This window comes from Dendronephthya gigantea, unplaced genomic scaffold (assembly GCF_004324835.1).
Source record: "Dendronephthya gigantea isolate DGI-Jeju-01 unplaced genomic scaffold, DenGig_1.0 000018F, whole genome shotgun sequence".
Lineage (NCBI taxonomy): Eukaryota > Metazoa > Cnidaria > Anthozoa > Malacalcyonacea > Nephtheidae > Dendronephthya > Dendronephthya gigantea.
This window is the reverse complement of record NW_021163028.1, coordinates 1095196-1114002: the sequence shown is the minus strand read 5'-3', so window position 1 is coordinate 1114002 and position 18807 is coordinate 1095196. Positions and strand designations below refer to the sequence as shown.

Below are 18807 nucleotides of genomic sequence, written 5' to 3'. Positions count from 1 at the left end.
CCTTTCCACTTATCTGGCCCTTTCTCGTATTTGTATTTTGTAATGTAATCAATCGTATTTGACGGGGGTGTTCAACTTTATTACACAAATACAATCATATGCACACCCATGCAAGACGGCGGATATTTCGATTGGAAAATATCTTTACAAAAATGTGTGATTTTATTGCCGTGTCTCACGAAGTACAACATTTTGAAGATTTGCTGAATTGATTAAAGTGCCTATATCACTTGTAGGGTCTTTACGGATTTGAATAGAGCTTGAAAAATTAGTTTATAAGTTCTACAACCCTTTTTGATATAGTTAAATAGTTTCGGAAATATTTACATCTAAACATGACGATTTGCCTAAATTTCCGTCGTGCTCGGGGGCCTGGAACTCAGGAACCGAGTTCTTGTCAAACATAATAAAATCAATTGTAATTTACCTCGATCTTCCAATAACGTAAAATATTTTGAGAAAAACTCGCCCAGTTGCTGCAGCCATACACAACGCACCGTTCCCGCATTTTTTTCTTGAAAAGCGCAAACTATATCGCCAGTGAAACTTTTCATGTTTACATTACAAAAGACGGCGTGTTTGCAAATCATTCCTGAGTTCCAGTCCCCGCAACCGACGTATTTTCGAAACTATTTAATTATATAAAAAAAGGTTGTAGAACTTATAAACTAATTTTTCAAGCTCTATTCAAATCCGTAAAGATCCCACAAGTGATATAGGCACTTTAACGTATATATCCCCGGGACATAAAACGTATAAAACTAAAACGTTAACCGTTGTTCGTTAAAAACAAATATAATTAAATTGAATAGAAAATATAGACCACCATAAAAAGAACTATTTTTTCCGCCCACAAAGCAGATCTATATAAGCACATGTAATCAAATCGTCCTCGTTAATGTTTAATTTCTTCATTAAATCGCTTGCTACTTCTGATCCTTCATTCGTTGTTTGGTTTTCGCGCAAAACAACCTGAGAAAAAGAATACATTGATCCTTTAAGGCCGCGTTCATATGCATGGCAAACGTTTTCCCGGTTAGCGAGGGAAATTTTCGGCAAATTTGCAAGCGAGATCTCGCGCCTTATTAACTAATAACATGCATGAAGTGTAAAAGGCGGGATTTCGGCAAGCGGGAGAATATTCTCTTCAGATGAACTTAATTTTCCTGGGGAAACTTTTCGGGGTGATCTTCTGTCTGGTGCCGTTTGTATAAAGCTCTTTAACTTAGCCCTGATTGAGTCATACTAACTCTCCTGACGAAGGCCCTCCGGTCGAAACTTTACCCAATTTTCGGGAGAATGCCGGAGTTTCGAGTAAAGTTATAAAACAAAACAAGTTTTAATTTGTTGGAAACTTTTGCCCATATGAACAGCTATAGGATCTAAAAAGTGCCAAAAATAATTGAAATGCCATTTTAATCGATCAACACCCGGAAGAGCTGTGTACCTCTAATTCCATGAAGCATCCTAAACTCTCCACCTTGTCCAAGTGTATCCTGGTCTGCCCCACAAGGAATAGTAACCTCTCCTTCTTGACAACACCTGCCAGGCGGGAAGAAGAAAAGCAATTGAATGCTTTTAAATTCGAGACAAATGGATGTTATTTAGAAATGTGTGATTTATGTAATCATTGAAGATACGCTGTTAATTACAAGACGAATATCACTAAAAGCGTGAATATTAAATGCTACTTTGATCTTTGACTTTGAGAGCGGCCTGCGGCATCATTATTTCATTACGGTGTATGGTAAAGGAAGGAAATTGTAATTTGGACATCTTAATAAAAAATCAGCATGCATTCATTATAGACTTTTGTTATATATATATATTTCTTGGTGAGGAACTCTCTTCTGGACTATATATTCTCCACATACATGCAATTCAATAAGCACGCATCAACCCTTATTAGACGTTACTATCGTTAAGAAAACCCGTTAATTTCGAGAACAACACATATACAGTCACCTTAATCAACAACGCAAACAACTGTGCATATAATTGCACAAAACAATTGAACCCCACGCATTGCGGAGGTGCAGGTACAAGTAGCTACAGCGCAGCCCACTCACAGTCTTAATTTCAAAGAGTTTATTTTGAAACAATATTTTACAACGGTGATTGAAGAAGCGAATTTTGAAATCGACATGACTTACAAAATGTTTATGTTTACATGCTGTATAGACGACATGCTGTAACTTTAAGCATTGCTCGTACTGCCTTAATTTTCCAACCGTGTACATGCGTCTTGCCTCTAGCACATGCATGCCCGAGGCAGCATTTCATGCCGTTTATGCATGTTTCAAAGCATTGTGCAAGAGTTTTAGCTCATTCCTTAAAGCATATATAGTGAAATGCCGTATTTTTTACTTATCGATACATCCAAAGTATATTTTGAAGCCACCTGCGCATGCGTGCATGTGCATACATTTTGCATGACTGTCAAAATGACTTGTTTACTAAATCCTCCAAGGCCAAGAAAATCTGAACACAGAAATATCAGGTGTGATAAGAGATACTGCACGGCCGGTATACTGTATATCAATGATGGCGATAAGCATACAAAAAATGTTTAAACCAAAAAGTTCCTGAAGGAAGTCATTTCATGCACATCGAGTTGGTTGAATCTCATGCAGAATATATATAGCGATATATATATTATAATATTCTAATCTGCATGGGGAGGACCACTCATCTCTCTCCACCTTCATTGGGGAAAACCACGTATAGATCTATATCGTATCGTAAATTTGAAACTGGCACATGCTGGGTGCAACATGCATGTATGTCCGCCTTCATGCATGCATATATATGGAAAAGAAAGGAATGGAAGCAAATCAGAGAGACATCAAAATTCTGTTTGGCCAAAAGAAAAAAACACTTCGATCTGTTTGATCAAGAGTAAAATTATACACGCCTTTTCTTCCTGATGCAAGCCGCCCCATTAAAACTAACGCATTCAATCTATACATATATGCATAAACAACACCTGTTTCATGCATGCACGGCACTCACTTCATTAAACAATTTGATATTTCTATAACCTTTTGAAACATCAAATGCTGCTCGGTCTCGGCAATATCGACAAGAAAACCTCGTTTTCTACATGATGAGCCACACTTATAATCTTCTATCAAAACTGTTGCAAGACAGCGACGAAAAGTAAGCTTTATATCTAATTATATAATTTATATAGTAGGCTTTATAAAAGTAAGCTTTATATCTAAATATATATATATATATATATAAACTTTTAAAAGTACTTTAAATCAAACATCTATTAGCTATGCAGGTTCACGCTACGCAGGTTCATGCATCATGCATATATATACAACTATTTTTCGCTCGACAATGTCAAAGGACATGGCCGCCCAAATCCCACCATAATTGCATGGAAGGGTTTGATATATATGCATGCATGTATATATATGCACCTATCCTGTATGGGATAACATGCACCATATAGGCATATACCGGAATAATAGAAATAATTTGGAAATAGAAATATATAATTATTTCAAGCAGTTTAAAATCTGGAACGTGAATAACAAGGTCGCATGTAAGTACATGTAAGAAATCCCTGATTCTATAGGCCGCAGCAAAAATTTTTCGCATTTATATGCATGCATGCCGTAATTCATAATATTGACAGGATAGCTATATATATGTACCGATTTAATTCTTAGCCCGACAAAAGCCAACATAGGGACATAGCAAGAAAGAGAAGTCATTATATACAACATATATATAGGTATATAGCTTTCTATATATTTTAATAGCAACAATATATGGTCAAATTTATGTCGTAATTATATAATAGAAGCCTGCATGGCAGTCGAAACAATGCATGCATGCACGTTTTTCTCGTCGGAAATGGAATGAAGGTGCCTATATACTTGCTTCAAGCTCATATATTTATCCTTTGTTTTGCATGCGTTCAATTGGGCGGATTTCATTTCAATCGCTACTTAATTTTTATTTCATTTTTCAGGCATTCGCGATCTTTTTTTGTGTATCTAAAAAAACCGCTGCATGCAAAGCTAAAAAACTGCTCTTTCATATCATGAAGCCGGATCAAATGATCAAATTCAATAAGACTGTTATTATACTATAAATATTTGTTTCTTGAGACAACTCTATAATAATATATATAGATATACAAGGCAGGCAAAATAATCTCGAAAAATAAACTTCTGAATCATTGACTTGCATCATCGGCAATTCTGTATTAGAAGTAGTATATACAACTCAAGCATAATATGAATTATCGCAGCTTTCATGCAAGAGATTTCAAGTGGTTCCGGAGAGTCTCTGAGGAAGCGATTTACCTGGCACTTTTTTTTTCTTATCATACCGGGTTAGAAGAGGAATTATGAACATGCATGCGCGTGTTTTATCATTCCCGCGTTTCCACCCTCATAGTGAGTTTGGGAAGTTCAACGGCAACGGCAACTGCAACGGCAAAATATATATATATTCACCTAATATTGTGGTATTCAAGGGAAATTCGAGTAAGTATTGAATTGATTCGCCTCTTCAAGTTTTCTCTTTCTCTCAAACAGTTATTAACTATTACAAATATGGCCGATTAATAAAATCACCTTAAAAACCTCGAACAACATCGAACACATTAACTGTTGGCGCGCGGCCATGCACCGTGAAATTGGTGGAAATCACGATGTCGTTTCAGCAAATACGGCGATGTGCAACGTTAAAAGCCACGTAATTTACATTTTCTTTTGTCTTTAAGGACCAATGCCACGTGCATTGTTGATGAGCACGTTGCGATTGGCGTTGCCGTTGTATTTCCCAAACTCACTATTCTGAGATGTCATGTCAATTTCATGGCTACGAAGACTTCATCTGATTTTCCTATATCTTTATTTCATTCAAGACAGGCTCGCAAGAATCGCGTTTTAATAAAGTAATATCGTTAAAAAATATATCGCTATATTTGCCGATTAATTAATACAATTCACAGATATATCTTACGCCTATATCTAAATAAGGTCTATACTATAGCCATATATGCACTTCGGTTGTGAAACCGGCAGATGGACGAATAAATATAGGAAGTGTTTAAAATTCATAGATTTTTTATTAATCCCTATATTATATATATATAGAAGATCACGATTCATCACCGCCACATCTGCCGTGTAGCGTATAGTATATATAAATTTCATTTCGTAAGTCTATACGTTATATATAAGTGTATACATGGGCGTTTCTCACTCATAACATACACTAAAAAGAGAAAATCACTGACAAAGATCGCCCATTAATGCATATGCATTCATAAAGTGCATACCATGGTCCATGCAATACGTGATAATCCATATAAAAAAAACATGACCAGCCGACAATTTAAAAAAGTAAAGTAAAAAACAAATTCCGACGGAACAAGGCATCTTGAGAGTCAAAATATGAATCAAGCAAGACACAGGTGGAGACTGTAAATTTTCGACTTTATGTTGGAGCGTGTCTTTTGAAAATGAGATGATTGGCAATGTCGGCAATAACCTTTGATATGATTCCGTTATAGGAATTGTGGAATGTAAACGCTATAGCTTTTCAGTGAATTTCTCCTCATAATCGGTTATACAGCTGATCTGCATGATACATTATTTATCTTAAAAACGAAACGACTCCAATAAACGCGCGAAGCCAGATAAACTACTTAAAAAGACATCGTTGTTATCTACCAGTATAAACAGAACTTTCGCCGCCAAATTAAAATGATATGTTTTTGTTATCTTCAACGTGAGTAACACCCAGTCACCCACCTTTGGTAGACCATGAATAAGGGCAAACTGGGGTTAACGACGGAGGGGGAGAGTCGACGCCACGGAAGTTCTTAACTTGAATGGACGTCCACTTAGAAGAAAATAAAATCTCGATGCTAAATCGCGGCTCTTACCTTTTACACCAAGAGACGTTCCTAGCGTTTTCTTCAAATCCTCTGGTTTAGGAATCTCTGTTATGTAAAATTCAGAGAGCTTCGGCCCACTCTGATCCGATCTGGAGTAGGATATCAACTCAGAAGGGCGGTCTTGCAAAATTCGCAGCTGAAATTAGGATCGTAAAAGAAATGACGGAACTTAAATTTGAGCCAAGATCTAGGGCATTTGAGTCGTGAAATGCACACGAGGATCATATAGAAGCGCGAAGATGAAACAAAATATATTTCAAAAGAAAATTCATCCTGCGTTGTCATGTTTGCAATCAAGTCGATTTGATCACCTAAAGCTTGTGTCTGATGAAAACCTAGCATAAGGTCCGTTCACACGATTATTTTTTTTTGATCCCATTAGCTCCTGACTTATATGGAATAGAACCTGTGGTTTTAAAAATGTAGTATACCATAAATCTTTATACAGTCGATTCTGAGGACACTGTTACGTTTACAGTCCTTTGATAAAAATTAGACGTTTGTAGATAAGTATCAAGGGCAATTATACATAAAATTTGAACTCCAGGGCAGTTACAAAAAATATGACTCATGCCACTGCACCTGCTGCAGGCATGGAATCAAGTTGACTCCAGAGATAGACCCTGTGGCTCCATACTGATTGAGAATATATATTAATAAATGTAATGACCAACCTTTAATCTGCCATTAGGTGCATGAAAAAATATGTCTTCTTGGACAATTAGTTCACCTAATAGTTATAAAATAAATATAGGATTACAATTAACATGGACAAAAAGATCTAAAACTTTAAATGATGAAGTTTTGTTGCTAATGAAATAGTCATGGCAGTTTAACCCATAAGACTGGCATGTGTAATTACTAACCATCTGGAATTGGGGAGTAAAATACTGAAGAGTAAAATACTATGTCAACACATTTTTCTTCATTGACAATGTCAATGTTATGAGCAATCATGCTATTCCAGATAAAATCAGGTAAGACCAGAATCCATGGATAACATATATTAGTAACAAAAATCCAAAAGGTGTGTTAATTAGCCAGCTGCATATAGAAGTAAAGCAGCATTTACACTATCAGTATGTGGTTTGAGCAGGCTTAGACCTAGGTGTGAACATTGTTTATCTGCCCTAGACTAGGCCTAGACCAGGTCTAGGCCACAAAATCCAGGCTAACAGAAAAAGGTGGCCTGGACATAACCTGGAGCAATTAATTTATTTTAATTAATTTAATTAATTTGTCACATTACAAACATTATACACAGAAAAAATTACACCTGTGACAGGAGACGGTAACAGGAACATGTTCCCAATTGAGAGCCGACCCCTGATGGCTATCCAATTATGTTGGCTATCCGATATCATCAACAAGAAAGACAGTGTGCACTTGGCAGATATTACCTAGACTTGTCCTAGACCTGGTCCAGGCCAGACATCCTATTTTTGATCAAGGGGAGTGAAGGAGGTGCAGTATTTAGGAAGAAAAATATGACAATAATAGACCATCAAAGATCTTGGTTGCAACCTGTACCCTAACCAAGGATCTTAAGGACCCAAAGTTTACAACCCAAAATTTCACCTTAAGCCATACCCAACCATTCTCCATCACGTTAACCTTGCCCTAGCTATGATCAGCAAAATATACAGTGGAACCCAATATTCAAGAACTGTAATACAACCTTTTTGTCCGCTTATAGTTTCGGCAAGAGACCGGAACTGGTCGTAATCTCGAATCGTGGCTTTGATTTCAACATTTGATGGCATTTTTTGCTGTATAATCGTATGCGATCTTTTAAAAGTCCACAACTTCCACAAAGTTGCAAATCTATTTACACATGTATGCAATTTCGCGCGTGAGAAAATTTCCCGCGCCATCCGCGTAGGTTTGCCGAAGACGTCCGACTTTGCAACGAGCATCATCCTGAAATCTGGCGTCACATGACGAAGGCGTCGACCAATCACAAGCGCGTATAAACATTGTTTCCGTTTCCCGTTTCTATTAAAAAATTGCAAGACTTTTCATGCAGCAAGTGCATGTTTGCGGTTGGAATAACCAATATAGCGGGGAATTTTGATGTGAGATAATGTCCTACTATTCGCAAGAAGCTGGGTAAGATTTTGATAAAGGCCTTAGCCGTCTTTCGGTTTCATTTTAACGCCGTTTCGGTGCGATCCGAAGCGGCAAAGCCAGAGTAACATTTCGCGTATTTTTCATCTTGCTTGTAGCTCACCTGCCAACAGTTGGCAAACTGCAGGGCCTCCAGGAAGGTATGTTCCAACAACCCACTCCTTATTTATTTAACCGAATTTTTATTGTTATTATTATCACTACAAATCCGCCAAACATTTGTCGTCGAACCGGATCGCTCGCGTTTAAATGTTGAAATTTTGTAAACACATTTTGATGGCGTCAGATCACTTCGTTGTTTATGGAGCGCCGTCCTGCTTTATGATTTCTATCGATCTTTGTAAACATTTAACAAGCTGTATAGATTCGCCCTGGAAACCGTCGTTTGGTAAAAGATCTTGCTTTCCGAATAGAAATGGTCGATTTTCCTCTTTGACTGAACTTCGGTTCAGTGTACTGTTGCTGTGACAACTTGATGGAAACCACTTTAAAAGAAAGAGGAAATCGTTTTTGTTTTTGAATTGAAATCAAACCCAATATCGTCACTATTTGGAGCACATCCTGGGTTGATAAGAAATGATACCTTTAATATAGAAAGTCCTATCATCTAGCCGCAGGAATGATTTCTCGCCTTTAAATTTATGGCACTGCGAACATTTATAATTTGCTCAGAATATGATTTGACACCGACCCATATGGCTCTAATGTGGCTTTTAAACGCCTCTTTGTTATCTCTGTCATATTATAAATATGTAATAACAGTCAATGTGTAAGGGTGTTTTGAGTGCCCTTGGTTTTCATCGAAATATCAGATATGATGTTCAAAACATTTAACATTGTAACTATAGAGTAAACATAAAGTGACAGAGAAGCATTTCCCGAGACGCCTCTCTGCAGCACCTGTTCTCTTATTCTACATTCATAAGTGGTTCTGTTATTTTCCTCAATTCCTGTGTGTAGACAAGCCATTTGCCAAGTCATCTTTTGAAAAAGGATTAACCTTTGTAGTGATAGGTGAAACTTTCTAAAGAAACTATTTATAAAATGAACACAATTTGAGGTACAATCTTAGCAGGACTGAATCTAGTAACAGCTGCAAAGGTTGCCTATGTTGGTTCAATGATCTCAGTGTTCATATGCCAGTTCATATCAAACCTAATGGCCTCTTTTGGTGTTAACAATATTCATTATTCTGATAAAAATTGGCCTTTGCTAATATATGCCCCGACGAGAATTTTTTTTTTAATTTCCTGATATATTTGGTTACAAGCAGAATATAATGTAACCAATCACACCAAGTCTTCATTGTCAAACCAGATGTTCTATTACAAACAATTTCCTTAATTGTCCTGGAAATTATATTACGATATTGATTTGTAGATTTTTCAAAACAATTGGCAACTGACATATCGCTGGCTATTGGAACATATCTTATGCAACTTTGATTCCAACTATGAATAAATTAGTAACCATAAATTTATATTACAAAAATCTAGGATCTAGAACTATACCTTTTTCAAGACCTACATTTTAGCATTCAGCAGGCTGAATCTCGAAGCTGCACTGAGAACATTTTCTTGCACTTGTCTATGCAAAATACTGTTCATGTTTTTGTGGTTTTATTGACTTTATAATAAATGTCTTGTCTTACAGTGTGTTTGAGGATGATATTCGAGCAACTAGTCCAAACAGCACCCGTCAAACAAAGTTAGCACAACAGGTCAGCATTATTCAAGGTGTTATGTAACTCTTACTCCAGACACAAAAAATTGAACATTGTAGACATATTAGAATTTAGAATCTCTTGTTTATTCAATTTGTATTGTATATGAATTACAAGTCAGACTAGTTGTGTCTAAGATGCAGAAACCCTAACCTTCTGTAGCTACATGAATGATGTTTCAATTTTCTGCTAACTTTCTCATAAACATAGGATAACGTTTTGTTAAATTCTATAATTTTTTTATTATACATACTTAATTTTTGTTGTGTAGAAAGCACTGATTGAAAAACGACAACAACAGAAAAGAGCACAATTTGGTAATTTTTTTAGTAATTGAAGACTTTGCAAAACTCTCAGCTTGTGGTTCAACAGCATAAAGCAATGTTGTGCTTCTGGTTGTGTTCTCATTGTGAATACCATTGAACAATTATTTGTGAAAATTATTGAACAATATTGTTGAAAATGGATCAGTTTTGACAAAATATTGTACAATGTTGGTGACAAGTGTGAATTATATATGTCCGATATGATCATTTATAGCCATGCACATGTGCATAGCAAACCTGATGATTTAGTCCCGCTATAGTCATTATAGTTATTAATTTTTGTAGAAATTTATTAAATGCAACAAAATATTAGCATACCAGGACTAATTTGTCATGCTGCCTACACAGCTACTGGCCATGAATTCGTTACTTGACCAATATTAGCAATACCTAAAACAAAATAAGAATTTAGAATTTTGTCAATGTTTTCACAATAAAGACTTTTGTTTCATTTTCAGGAGTTATGAAACCCAATGACATGATGCGTCCAGGTTCTGGTCGGCCTGGAACAGCTGGTGATAGAAGCATGGTATCAAGTGGCATTGGTGGAACTAGCTATCCTGGTGGTTAGTTGTTATACTCATTTTGTTTCTTTAAACTACCATCAATGTTTTAAATCTTTTAAACATGCATTTATTAATAAAGTCATAGTACAGATCATAACCTCCTGTAAACCGTTGCTCTGAATTAATCCAAAATACTGATTCATTCAGGAAATTTTTTGTACATATTGTGTTAACACATGTACTATTTGCTATTAAAAGAGAATTATATATATAATTTATATATACAAAATATATATTTTTCACCTGATGACTCCAATATGGATGAAACAGAACTGTAGTGGAGGACTTTAAACAAATAACTTTAAACAAATAACACTTATGTGTTTGTGAATACATATGAAAATGATAAACATAACAATGATGTTTAATTTAACATGCACCAATTCCCTACCATCCTAGCTGCCAATGATGGTCGAATAACCATAGTGCCAAGGAGACAAGATCCCGAAGTGGGACTGTTGGTTAATGTGGGCCCAGATGAGCCTCCCAAAAGGGTATGTATTGTAATATTAACATCACTGAATTGTGTCCTGGCCAGAGACAGATCTTCTGTGGAGGCGGGGACTCAAATGTTTAAGTGATTACCACCCTCTAGTATTTTTTGCACCCCTCAAAAGGATACGAAAATCTGTCTCTTGTGTGTTAGCTCTACAGCCCACCTTTTGACACGCCGACATTGATTTTTTATGCATTCTTACCAGTATATGCAACGCAAAACATGTCAGCATTGACTTAGTTGTTATTTCAGGCATTTCATTGTAGTCTGGCTTAAGTTTAGAATGGCCCAAGGCTTAAGATTGCTATTTTTAGCTTTGCCCGACTTCAAAAAGCTTTGGCAAGTTTTGCATTAGTGGCATTTCGAGATTTCCGCCATTTCTAATTACAATATTGTTGCCCACTGAAATGCATTGTCGAATTTTGATACAGGAGGTAACGACGGACACTGAGAAGAAGCTGGCCGCGATGGGACTGAACTCGAGTGCAGATTACGCGCCGAACGAACACCATGACGACGATGACGAACTCGAAGAGGAAACGTTACCAGCAATTGCGCCCATTACGAGCAAAATCTCTCGCGTCCCATCGTCACAAAACAGCAACGAACCGGGCGAAAAGGCTGACGAGACTCCGGTATGCCTTTCCATGTCAAGTTGGCCAAATATATAAAATTGTAGAAATTGCCTTCACGCAGGCTTGCTGTACTAAAAAAACCTTGGATCCCTATCAAAGAATTGGGTTTTATTTATTATCGTACTAAAAAAGCCCTAGTTTATGTTCACCAGAAACTGGGTTAGTGGCCTAACCAACACATTCCAGTGAGAGGCAAAACAATGGCCGTTCAACCGACAATGGCCGGTTATTGACCGACCAATTTTATAGCTTTCTTCATTCGACCGACCATATTTATTGATAATTCGCTCAACCCAACAATTAACAAGCAAATGGTGTTGTTAATTCACCCATTTCTCGTGAATTAATCTAACTTTTTAACCAGAGTGTTTTTGAACAAGGACTTTGTATTTTTTGCAGGAACTCGAGGTTAATGGTGGAGGCAACTTAGATTTTGAAGATCTTGATCTCTTCGTTGACGGGTACCTTGTTTACATTTAAATAGAGCACGTTTGATGATAAAGTTTTTAAAAGTTATCGAATTGAGTTTATCAACATTTAGCGTGTCTTTTGGTTGTTCAAATTTGCGTTAAATCTTCATATCTGTCACTATGTTATGCTGACCCAACAGACGTGGACATGCAAATTTACATCTCTCAAAGTAGAATTGCATTACAAGTTACATAAAAAATTGCACCGTGTAACAGGGCTTTAAGAAACCAAACAAACACATGCTTTTGCCGTCATAGTTACAACACACTCATTTCGATACCTCAAAGTCCTTTCGCGCTTCGCGAGCTTGTATTTTTCATTGCCACACGGAAAAATATCCTGTCCTGTTGGTTGTGTGTTATAATTTAAGACTCCAACTTCTTTGTTTACAGGCCCGCGCCTAAAGGAACGACGGTGAAATGTAGGATATCTCGGGATAAGAAGGGCATGGATCGAAATATGTACCCTACCTATTTCCTACATATGGAAAAGGATGATGGAAAAAAGGTAGTGCTGCTTTCACGCTTGAACGTGGAAATGAATCCAGATTTAGCTGGATATTTCGGGGAAGGCTATTTCATCGGAATGTTGTGTCTCTAAACTCATTTGGAGCCGGTTGTGTCTCTAAACTAATTTGAAACTTTGCAGTTAACTTCCGCCTGAACTTTTGTACTATCCAGTGTATCACCAAATCAGTGCTCAGACCCAACCACTGGCCTATTCTAGAATAGGTCAGTGGAGCCATCCGAATTGGTTGACTTAAAATGCCTTTTCCTGTAGATATTTCTCCTCGCCGGTCGAAAACGAAAAAAGAGTACGACTTCGAACTATTTGATATCCACGGATCCCACAGACTTGTCTAGAAAAGGTGAAAGTTACGTCGGAAAATTGAGGCAAGTGGAATTTTTTTGTGCTAAAATAAACAACTTGTGTAATAAGTCTGCGAGATTATCAATCTTGTTGTAATTTGTCAACATGGAGTTGGATATTAGGGAGCATCAGCAGTAACCACGAATACTAGATTCGTCATTCTCCCGCGTTGTTTCCTTACGCCATTAGCCAAAACTCGTAGTCGCTGAGCTTTTGAGTACGAGTTTGTTGATAAATTTCGTACTCGAAAGCTCGACGACTACGAGTTTTGGCTGATGGCGTAAGCAAACAACGCGCGAGGATGAGGAATCTGGTACTCGTGGTCACTGCTGAAGCCATAGATGGCTGAAGCTCCCTTTTGTCAACGCAATGGCGGCAAAGTTCATGTGTTGTTCATTCCTTTAGGTCGAATCTAGTTGGCACGAGATTTACGATATATAATGAAGGGGTGAATCCGAAGAAAGGAGGCGTGATGGCGGATGGCTCAAACATTCGCGAAGAATTAGGAGGAATAGTATATGTAAGATTTGTGCAGACGTTACCTTTCATTGATAGATGTGAACGAGCTGTTAAGTTACGGGTGGTCAGATACAAGGACACTCATACATAGAAAAATCATAATTATTAACCCATACATTTACCGTCCCATGATAGCCTCAGTTGGATAGTGGGATATTAATAGACTCTAGCTACATTCAGTAGTTCCCAATTTTTGGCGGGGTTCGCAGAAATTTTTTTCTCTACTTCCACCGTAATTGATTTATCGACCCTTTATTGCAGGATACAAACGTGTTAGGTTTTAAAGGTCCCAGAAAGATGACCATAATCATACCAAGTATGGGCGTCGACTATAAAAGAATACCGGTTCAACCTAAAATGGTAGGAAGGATTACCATGTCACATATTTGTTTAATCTTCATGATTTCACCATGTCTTTTGAGGTGAATGAGGTTCGATATCCTGCCACCAGGCCCCAGTATATAGCTATAAGACTAGTTAACTTTCAACTGTAGTTAAGGACAGAATTGGTCAACCACAGTTTTGTATTTCTGAGTTAACTAGGATTTAACTTTGGAAAGTGAAACTGGCCCCAGGCGTGAATTTATATCCATTTTGTTAAACCTGAGGAGAAATATATAATGCACATCAGCCACTTTCGTTTGGATGTAAACTTGTCGTAGAATATTTAAAGCGTAGGGGACGAAAAAAGGGCCTGGAAATATTTTCGTGACTTTACGATTCGGGTTTTGCTGAAAAGTTCTTTTTTCAAATTTAACAGGAGAGCGAAACGATTTTGGAACGACATCGTCGACGGATGCTTGATAATTTACTGGAGTTACATAACAAAACGCCCGTATGGAATGATGGTACGCCAACTTAAACACATTTTTATACAGAAATATATATTGGGACCTGAGTTCGCAGGGCAGAGCAGTCTTTGTTGACCTGATCTGTTAACACTTGTTGCCATAAATGGCTAGCTCCTGGGTTGACATTTAAGATTTTGCTTAGGGAAATATATAGTTTCGAAAAATTTTCCCGAAATTGTCTAGGTAATTAAAACAGTGAGTAAATTCAACTAGTATTGCTTTCTCTAAATCATTTCATTAACTAACCCTAACTGTGATTGCAGAAACGTACACATACCATGTAGAGTAGAAATTTAAGTTTACTTCTAGTACAATTACTCCTAGTATTCAATACGATAACAATATGAAGCCGATGTTTTCCTTTTCATCCTAATAACTTAGACATCGTAAAATTATATAGACTATTTGATTGAATATAATACCTCTGTCTTGTCTCATCAGATACGCAGTCATATGTACTTAATTTCCATGGTCGCGTCACCCAGGCGTCGGTCAAGAACTTTCAAGTCATTCACGAAAACGATCGTAAGTAGACACATTTTTCTCGGAATAGCTTATACCTGGGGCCGGTTGTTCGAAAGCTGGTTAACTTAACCCAAGGTTAACGCAATTTTTTATATCAATTTTTTATCGCTTGTCCATAAAACTTGAATATTTCAACCATGAGTATTTTCTGGTTTAATAGAAATCATATTTGTAAAGTTTTGAAACAAGCGGGGGTGCAGACGTAATTAAAAGAGCGGATTAAAATTTAACCCAGGGTTAGCGCTAACCTAGCTTTGAGCAACCGGCGCCTGGAGTCTACTGCTGATGTGAAATTGCTGTTTAACAACTTGCTTTCAGAATGTTTTGATATGCAGACCCGCGCGCTCTACCAAATCTGGTAACAACCAGGGCGCTTATATATATAAGCGCCCTGGTAACAACAGTTATTGTTAGCGGGGTGCGGGTTAGAGCGGTTTGGTGTCCAAGAGCATTAATTCTTACTATTATAATAAAGGTTTTTGAGGGGTTAAAATGTGATATTCAAGAAACGTAATATTTTGGAAACCCTTTAATTTTTTTGGTGTTCTCAAATTGTGGATGAATTGTATGGTGCTCCTCAGTGGACAAAAATACTTACTAAAATATAAATCAATTTTCAAAATAATAAGTTTAGGAGTATAAACCAATTTTAAAATATAAACTGATCGCAGGCTCAAAATGTACTACTGATCGGTTCAATTGCTGGCGCATTGTTGAATCACACATAACGAGGTTATGGATTCAACGATTATCTTTTATGAGCTGTGTGACCCAATGTTGCACGTTTAGGAATCTATACGCACTGTGTGTAAATAAGACCATTGGCGGCCATATTAGGACTGTGCTGTTGATAGCGTATACTTGCTGTTTATTCAAATGAAAAATAGCGACAACCGCATAAAATGTTCAACACTGTTTCCTTTTAACTTATAAGAAAGGAAAGAACCACGTAGCTCCTCTGTTTAAATCTCGTCATTTTGAGATTTCCTTTGTTTTTTAGTCGCCTAAAACTCACAAACAATTCTTATTTCTATAACAATCTTCAAATGTATATAGCTACTGTTTATATGCATGTTAACCCGGTATATATGTATACTTCGTCCATATTGAAAGTCTAATGTATGTTTCACCTCTAGCCGAGTATATCGTCATGCAATTTGGTCGAGTAGCGGAAGACATCTTCACGATGGATTACAACTATCCGATGTCTGCCGTACAAGCCTTCGCGGTTGCGCTCAGCAGTTTTGACGGCAAGCTCGCATGCGAGTGATGCCAAAGAAATGCAGAGGATATTTTAAACAGAACAAAGCGTGCAGAGTTAAAACTGTACACATTTTAATCTAGATATATTTGGTCAAATCCCCCACAGAGCCGCATCGAAATTTCATCTAGTTCTTTCTGCTGTCGAGACGTAATCAGATTTCAGAGATTCCATGAGACTTTAAAAACTACAGCCGCCCAAGTTTTTCAGTTTTATACCTTACGCAAAAGTCTGTCCATTTCCTGAACTGTGTCCAATTACATAAAGAGCTACACCAATCAAAAGATTTGGACTATATCCAGTTCCGCCTGTAGGATTTGATGGGACTTTTGCAAACCAGACCTGTATCACTTATACAAAACTTACAAAATACCAAAGAATTCCAAACAGTCGAAAGAATTATGAGATTTCGTGCGGCCCTGTGACTTGGTTAAACGTTACCTATAGTCGTGGAATAAAAACAAGTTTTATCCAGTCGAGAGATTGCTAAACCTCAACGAAACGAATGGTACTTGAATAAAAAGCAACCCATGCAACCTTAGGCGAAGGTCCTTTTAATAGAAAAACGAAATTTTAATTGTATATGACAATGAACGTGTATAGTTAGAATGCAGCATATGATATCGTGTGTCGTTTGGGGTAGGGAGTGATCTTGTTATACGTCCTGCAATACCCTACAATTCCATGCCACGTGTCATTAACTTTTCTATACACTTTGCGTTCACAAAGTCCTTTCCTTTACGTGTATTATAGATCTTACATATAAACCAATTCCTATTGTCGACTGCGAACCCATGTAGGACGTTTTCCGTCCGGACAGATTGCTGGTCGATAGGTCTATTTTGTGTCGTAAGCAAATGCACGTGCTATCTTAGAGAGAAATTGCAATGAAATTTTCTGTTTACTTTATCGCGATAACTTCATTTATAGAATTGTAGTATAAGTTTGTTCCTCGAGATATTCACCTTTGTTTCGTATGCAAGTGTAAGGGATCTGACATCACAATGCATATCCTGAGAATCTGCATTTGTTTGTAAAAATATTCAACCATGTGTTTTCAAAATGTCATTATGCGATGTGATTTCGCACAGGGGATCGATATTTCCACATGTTGTGAAACAAGATTTGATGGTTACGTTACTAAAATTCCAATTATAAAGACGTTTTTAAGTCGGTTTTGTTGATCTTCACCTTCCAACGGTGAAGGTTTAAGGTGAATTTTCGTGTCATTGACATTGGCACTTCAAATTCCTCTGTACGTAGTCGACAATATTAGCTAGCTTATCTTCTACTGAATACGCGTCAACTATTCGTGTAACTGTGGCATGATTAAAATAACATATAATGTACAGTATGAAAGAAATTGTATGATTATAATTAATGTATTATTGCTGTGCTTTGAAAATAAAGTATTTATTATAGACTGTATTCCAAGGTGTTTGATATGAAGGTCCTTATGTGACAAACCATGAACGCGCCAATGGCAATGTTGTATTTTTTAAGTATTTTTCTGAATGACAATTCCAGACTTGAAGGTAATAAGTTCACGGCAACCAGGTATATAATCGCTATTCTGGTTTCGTTAATGAAAGTAATCACCACACAAAGCTTACTTTCAGTACTCTCGTTAAAAAAACCAGAGTAGCGATTATTGCGATGAATTACAGACTTGAACAAACGCTTCGCATATGAAGTTATTGAAGTACTATGTACTGAACTTATTCAAGTACTATGTACTTGTAATCTTCGATCCGCATATCGTAACGAAACAGTACCAAATCTAAAATCCAAATTCTATATGATGAACGGTCGACTTAGTCATACTTTTTCCTCTGCGCATGCGCGTATTTAATTTAAGCTTTCATTGTAACTAAAATAGCCAAAGTTTCTATCATTTGGTGCAAAAACAGTCATAACACTCAATTTCTTGTTATTAGTTATCAAAGAAAGGGTTTTAACACTTTTATTTTCTGGCGAAAGATGTTCAAAACATCACAACAATCACTTCACTTATTTGGTTTATTCTATTTGTTATTGTTATGTAAACAAAGATTCACAGTATTTTCTAGTTGCAGAACACGAAGTGACAAAGATTTTTCAAGATGCCTTTCTTTCGGAACAACTTTATACAACAGCCCAGTTTTTTGTGTTATTCTCGTTAAATGATTAGCAAATCTTTACCCTTTAATCTCTAAATCTCTTTTCTTTCAGTATTTCATTTATTATATATTAAACAAATCTTTAAGATGCATTTAGGTTTGCAAAAAGATTTGCATGTTGATTTTAATTCGTTGAATCGCAGTCAAACAGCGCCAATCCATCAATACTGCAAAGCTGTTAAGCTTAGTTCCTACAGTAATAATTTATTTTAGTATATGGCATTTCGAAATCAAATTTTAAACTCTCGCATGGTTCAAATACCCATATATAATAAAGGCTCGTTTACACTTGCGATTTTTGCTGCGATTTAATGTGCGATTTTCTCCTTTCGATAGATGTGAACGAGGA

The 18807-nt window shown here is 36.8% G+C and overlaps 2 protein-coding genes across 3 annotated transcripts; one reads left to right on the top strand and one right to left on the bottom strand.

Moving 5' to 3' along the window:
- Positions 1 to 681: 681 nt before the first annotated feature.
- Positions 682 to 7872, bottom strand: LOC114520855. The gene is made up of 5 exons (XM_028541201.1): positions 7608 to 7872; positions 6604 to 6659; positions 5918 to 6065; positions 1448 to 1542; positions 682 to 972 (listed from the first exon to the last, which is right to left on the bottom strand). Exons 1-5 carry the CDS (start codon positions 7846 to 7848, stop codon positions 838 to 840), a joined length of 675 nt encoding a protein of 224 aa, XP_028397002.1. The 5' UTR covers positions 7849 to 7872; the 3' UTR covers positions 682 to 837.
- Positions 3060 to 17722, top strand: LOC114520853 (tubby-related protein 3-like). 2 transcript variants are annotated; one of them, XM_028541199.1, is made up of 15 exons: positions 7914 to 8038; positions 8155 to 8196; positions 9710 to 9776; positions 10051 to 10096; positions 10564 to 10671; positions 11071 to 11165; positions 11599 to 11802; positions 12202 to 12263; positions 12666 to 12780; positions 13054 to 13166; positions 13549 to 13663; positions 13924 to 14022; positions 14423 to 14510; positions 14955 to 15038; positions 16175 to 17722. In XM_028541199.1, exons 1-15 carry the CDS (start codon positions 8013 to 8015, stop codon positions 16306 to 16308), a joined length of 1398 nt encoding a protein of 465 aa, XP_028397000.1. In that variant the 5' UTR covers positions 7914 to 8012; the 3' UTR covers positions 16309 to 17722. The 2 variants fall into 2 exon arrangements, with proteins under 2 accessions (XP_028397001.1, XP_028397000.1); XM_028541200.1 differs by lacking the exons at positions 7914 to 8038; positions 8155 to 8196 and adding an exon at positions 3060 to 3159.
- Positions 17723 to 18807: the final 1085 nt, after the last annotated feature.

Excerpts from the sequence above, each read along its gene's own strand:
- LOC114520855 (XM_028541201.1), bottom strand. The coding sequence starts at position 7,848 with ATGATGCTCGTTGCAAAGTCGGACGTCTTCGGCAAACCTACGCGGATG. Across the intron at positions 6,660-7,607 it reads AACTATAAGCGGACAAAAAG|GTGAACTAATTGTCCAAGAA; the intron begins GTTGTATTACAG and ends TATAACTATTAG. Across the intron at positions 973-1,447 it reads GATGCTTCATGGAATTAGAG|GTTGTTTTGCGCGAAAACCA; the intron begins GTACACAGCTCT and ends TCTTTTTCTCAG.
- LOC114520853 (XM_028541199.1), top strand. The coding sequence starts at position 8,013 with ATGTCCTACTATTCGCAAGAAGCTGG. Across the intron at positions 8,197-9,709 it reads ACTGCAGGGCCTCCAGGAAG|TGTGTTTGAGGATGATATTC; the intron begins GTATGTTCCAAC and ends CTTGTCTTACAG. Across the intron at positions 14,023-14,422 it reads TACCGGTTCAACCTAAAATG|GAGAGCGAAACGATTTTGGA; the intron begins GTAGGAAGGATT and ends CAAATTTAACAG.